General features: G+C 40.5%; 1 protein-coding gene across 1 annotated transcript; it reads left to right on the top strand.

Moving 5' to 3' along the window:
- Nucleotides 1-870: 870 nt before the first annotated feature.
- Nucleotides 871-3,575, top strand: LOC116266569 (uncharacterized). The gene is made up of 2 exons (XM_031647821.2): nucleotides 871-1,940; nucleotides 2,797-3,575. Exons 1-2 carry the CDS (start codon nucleotides 1,337-1,339, stop codon nucleotides 3,414-3,416), a joined length of 1,224 nt encoding a protein of 407 aa, XP_031503681.1. The 5' UTR covers nucleotides 871-1,336; the 3' UTR covers nucleotides 3,417-3,575.
- The last annotated feature ends 1,754 nt before the right edge of the window (nucleotides 3,576-5,329 follow it).

Raw genomic sequence — 5,329 nt, 5'->3', positions numbered from 1 at the left:
CCGCAAAAAATATTATAAAACTTTTTTATTAAAATAAATAGGAAAATTTTATAGCAACGTTAACAAAGAAGAAATCCACTAAAAATATCTGAAAATAAATAAAAAAAAATGACACAAAGTGCCTCAAAAAATCTGATTTGTATAGGTAATTCGGTGGGATTTGGATTTAAGAAATGACATTCAGTCGGATTCCGATTTGATTGGATTCGAGAACAGTTATGTGGTTGGACATGGGAAAGGTTCGGCTTTAGTCTCATACAGATCCCATGTACAAAATCCATATCCAACCTAAGAAAGAAAAAAAAAAACTCATAAATTTGCAGTTTCTCATCAAAACACCTTTCATAAATAAAATATATGAGCCATTGATGATGATTACATGAGTGCTTTGAAAAGTACAAGGGCACCCTTAAAAGAAAAAAAGGGTAAAACGCATTATACCAGCTACTATTATTACTAATGTCATAAAAATTGGTCTTAGACAACTGAACTGGCTCTGAATTGGTAAAAATATATGTATATAATTTTATTTTTAACCAAATAAATATAAAAATAAAAAATAATTTAAAACAATTTAAAGTAACATGCAACACTCTTCTCTGTTTCATCCTTGGCAATTTTCTTATCATCTTGCACACCAGCAGCAGAACTACATGCAGTCTGATGTAGGCATAGACGACCACTCACACCAGCCCTTCAAGAATTGCAGCTTTCTCGAGTTGGATCAAATCTAACAACATAACATGCACGGACCACACCAGATCCAGGTCTGTAACTCAAAGGACCCCGTGAGGCACAGAAATATAGAGATCGAGTCAAAAGGTTGGTCTCTCACCGGATCTTCAAGAAAAAAAAAGAAAAAAAGTGTAATGCTTGGAGGCAGCGGAGGATGTCTGGCTGAGGCTTGGGCCTACAGAGTCTCGACTGTGGACCGCAACCGAACAGAAGAGATGGTAAAAAAGGTGAAAGGCAGAGGGGATGCACAGTCCATCACTGTTTCAGCTGTACGTGCGATGTGTATGTGAATGGAAGGTAAACGTTTCTGCGTGTGAGGAAATAAAATCTGTACCCTTTCCCTCTGCGTGGGGTTCACATTTGCCTCGCTGCCATCCTGTAGATTTAATCGTCGACGGCATCATCTGCAGCATACCGCCATTATCATCATTTTTCCTTTCTCCATTCTTCAAGACTGTCAGCTCAATGCCCCAGCACTGTTCATCCAATAAAATTAGTATTTCTTCTTTCTGTCTGTACTTAAGGGCTCTGATTGGGGATGAGTGTTGGTTAGCTTAATAGCCTCTTCTTTGAAAAGGAAGGTCTTCAAGCGTATCGACTCATGGCAGAAAGCAGAAAGCACAGAAAGCCAGCAAGGAGGGCGCACTCGGGCCTTGACAGAACCCACAAACCATTCTCTTCCTCTCTGCAGAGGCCGCCTTCTTGGTCGGTCCTAAGGGATCTGCTTACTTGCACGCACCTGGAGTCAGCCGGTGACAAACGCAGGAAGTACAAGAAGATTGGTTGCTCTGGTTCTCTCTGTAATCTCAGGGACAACACTCGGGTGATGCAAAGGCCGGAGATCACGGCCGACGCTGTGAAGAAATGCATACACAGCAAGAACGATGTGATCGTGAATGTCGGTGGCTTTAGAAGGCCTCTTAAGTCCTGCCCCAGTGAGGTTAGGAGCGTCAGCAGCGGCAGCGTTAGCAGCAAAGCTTTCTCTTGCTCCTCTAATTCGTCCACATTTAATGGTGGAAGCTTGAGAGCAGCCCAATTGAAGCGGCTTTCTGGTTGCTACGAGTGCCATGCTGTGGTCGATCCTCTCAGTGGGATGTCAAGATTTGCGTCCCCCAGAGGTACTAGTATCAATGCCTGCGGTCACTGCGGTGAGATGTTTGCAAAAGCTGATACGTTGGAGCTTCATCTGTCCACCAAACACGCTGGTAAATGCTTGTTCATATACCCGTTTCTTCTTCCTCTTTTTGCGTTTCTCCAGCCTCTGATAAGCATCAAATGGCCGATTTTGACTATGTAATCGTGTCATTTTCTGTCCTGCTCTTCTTTGTATACAACTTATGCAATCTTGATTGCGTTTTATTTCTTCAACAGATACCTTTTATGCGGCATATAAGCGGAAAATGATTAGGTCCCCTTTTTGGGAGCTGCCATGAGGAAGCTTATACTTTACCGAAACTTGAAGTTGCTAAATCTTGTATTTGGTGGCTACCACCTCTACGAAGTTGCAACTGCTAAATCCACATCCTAGTGTAAATACAAAAGAGAAAGGGTCTCATTTCTTTTGTTAAATGCATAGCCATCTTGCTGCCATCTCCTAATTAACCATCATCAATGTATTTGACCATTATTTCATCAACTCCCTTGTTGCCACTTCCCAAGCACAGCCTTAGTGTGCTTTTGATTCTTATCCGAAATATAACTTCATTTGGAAAGACGGAAGAATAGTTGCAATTGCTACTTCAGGGGGTTATATTCAAAATGAGAAGAACCTCTGTTTCAGCTGAAAATTCCTAATTTCATAAGAACGCGGGAACCTTTTGTAAAGCAAGGATTTTGCTTCTTGTGTTCTTGCCTGATTGTTTGTTTTTTTTTATCATAAACCTGCGTCTATTTTTAGTGAATTCTCTCATGTTATCAGTGTCAGATCAGGAACTGTGGGGTTTGTGATTAAATATTATAATTGTTGCACTTGTGATTAAATATTATAATTGTTGCACTGGTGGTCCTGTTCCAGTAAAGGTTATAAACTGTTCACTTTCCCTGTCTTTTGTTTGTGCACAGTATCTGAACTTGGGCCAGATGACTCGAGCAGAAATATAGTCGAGATCATATTTCAATCAAGTTGGTTGAAAAAGGAAAGCCCGGTGTGCAAGATTGACAGGATCCTGAAGGTTCACAACAGTCAGAAGACCATTAACAAGTTTGAAGATTATAGGGATTCAGTGAAGGCAAAGGCGAACAAGCTCACTAAGAAGCACGCCAGATGCATAGCAGACGGCAATGAACTACTCAGGTTCCATTGCACCACGTTCATCTGTTCAATTGGTCTTAATGGAACATCTACTCTCTGTAACTCAATTGCCGATTGCAATGTATGTAATATCATTAAGAATGGTTTCAAGATCGAAGGAACTGGAGGGATTTGCACCACTGCTAGTAGTGGCAAAGCTCATGATTCCATGAAAACCAGATCAAATGAGAAGAGGGCCATGTTGGTCTGCCGAGTAATCGCTGGGAGAATCAAGAAGAACCATGATGCCATCGAGGAGCTAACCTCCTGTAGTGGGTATGACTCGGTTGCAGGTCACTCCGGGACATACTCAAGTTTAGATGAGCTTTACGTGTTTAATGCAAGGGCTATATTACCCTGCTTTGTTGTGATCTATAGAGCTTTGGACTAGCTTGAATGGGAACGGTTTGGATGAAGTGTAAAAATTAACCCTACCTCATGCCAATTTTCATACTGGTATTTATTCATCATGTAATTTCTCCTCTAGATGCTGGATGAAAATCTGTACCAAATTCAAGCTTGTCAATTGGATTTTGCAGTTTCTCTTTTCTCCTGCTGTTTTTCTTGTTTGGAAATTATAAAGGAAACTTTGCATTCGGATATTACTGGTAGGTGTGTGGGTTGGTATGAAAGTGATCTTTCACAATTGTGGCGTAGAATGTATGTTTGTTCTCTAATACGAAAGCTCTGTTACGTGGAAAAGAAAAGGGCCAAGTTGATAAGGTCCGTGGATTAATGCCCAGTTGGTTGAAGAAAGCAGCTCATATGTTTATCTAGGCAGAAGTGGCTGGAATTAAGTCATGAAGAGCCCTTGGCCCAAGGAGATCTACAGACGGACTGCCAACTTGCAATCGTACTATTTCTGCCAGTTTCAGCAGCTGCGGATGGCTCACCAATTAAGAATGCCTAGAAGTGAAGGAATCCACTGTGCCACCTAAGGCCTTTCCTCATTAATTTTCTGCATTGACCCTTGAAATTAAAAACTTTTTGTCATATGAAGATCCCTCCAATTTTTTGACAGTTGTGCTGTCTTTGTTTGGGCAGCATCAAGCTGCAATATCTAACATATTCAAACAAGTGCTTATAAAATCTTGGTGGCCACCTGGTCAGTCTGTACAGAGAGGAGCCTACACAGGTAGACGGGTCAAGAAAACAAGTTGAACATGCTCTGATAAGTATAATTCTTATTGTTAACTGAATTTACAGGAAAATAATAAATTCCTTACATTTCATGCTAAAGTGAACATAAAGCACGAATATTTTGGATTTGGCAGTACCTTCATATTCCTTTTAGAGAAACCCCATGAAAGCTTAGCAGGGAAGGGGTGAAACAGAAAAGAAATAAAGAAAAACTCACATGAAATATCCTTTTGACAAAGCACAGGTCTTTTCACAGTCTTTGACAGTATGCTTCAGACCTTGCTCAAGCCGAGCCCTACATAACCTAGTAGGCTTGATTAGCTTATTATGGAGTCAATCAAGGAACTGGCTAGAAGTATGAGACAGACCTGATAACTCAACTGGGACCTCATCAGGACCTGACTCAATGACAAATCTGGCATTCTGAATCCATGCGTCAATGGAGTTCCTTTTTTCTCCTGAAAGCGTGAACTACACCATTTTCGATGCAAAAATGAGCAGTTGATCTGTCATGACAATATGAATCTCCAATTCTGAACTTGATTCTGCTGCATTAGATTCCCCACCACTACCTACAAGGCTATCCTAAGTTTCCTTGAGATTTGAATAATTTTGGCCATTTTGATTAAATTTGTTGTGGTTGAAGTCTTTCAGACTTGAGGTTTTACAATTTTTTAAGCATTACTGTAGGTATGGCAGGTTAAGCCACTCTATCAAGGCCTTCTCAAAACGAAAAGATTATGGTTTATATACATGGTTGATCTGATAAGAACAGACTTCTGAACTGCTAAAATTACTACTTGGCAGAAATGTTGTGCCATTTTCTAGACGTATGAGTTTCAATGTGCAGAATATGTATATGTTCCACACGTTGGCAATTTAAGTTGATCAAAGCAAAAGAGCGCATCGCAGCTATGCACTCAAAATTCACCAAAAATATACAGCCATAAGTCACCCTGAGTTTCAAAGAATACTTGCACAGCAAGCTCAAGAGATGATGATTTTACTCGATCTCAACTCCAGGCCTCGAGCCCTTTCAATAGATCAAAGCCATTTTGAGCACAAGTTAACACGTGAAGAAGGCTACAAGATGCCAATAACTCTTCATAAATAAGTCTGAAAAAAGTACGACGAAAAGTGACAAAGTGTGGCGAGAAAAAAGAA

Source organism: Nymphaea colorata, chromosome 13 (assembly GCF_008831285.2).
Source record: "Nymphaea colorata isolate Beijing-Zhang1983 chromosome 13, ASM883128v2, whole genome shotgun sequence".
Taxonomy (NCBI): Eukaryota; Viridiplantae; Streptophyta; class Magnoliopsida; order Nymphaeales; family Nymphaeaceae; genus Nymphaea; species Nymphaea colorata.
Note: the sequence above shows the minus strand (reverse complement) of the source record. Positions and strands in the feature narration are given on the sequence as shown.

Bases quoted from the DNA above. Each gene is read 5' to 3' on its own strand.
- LOC116266569 (XM_031647821.2), top strand. From the start codon at position 1,337: ATGGCAGAAAGCAGAAAGCACAGAAAGCCAGCAAGGAGGGCGCACTCG. The intron at 1,941-2,796 runs GTAAATGCTTGT...GTTTGTGCACAG, and splicing joins TCTGTCCACCAAACACGCTG to TATCTGAACTTGGGCCAGAT.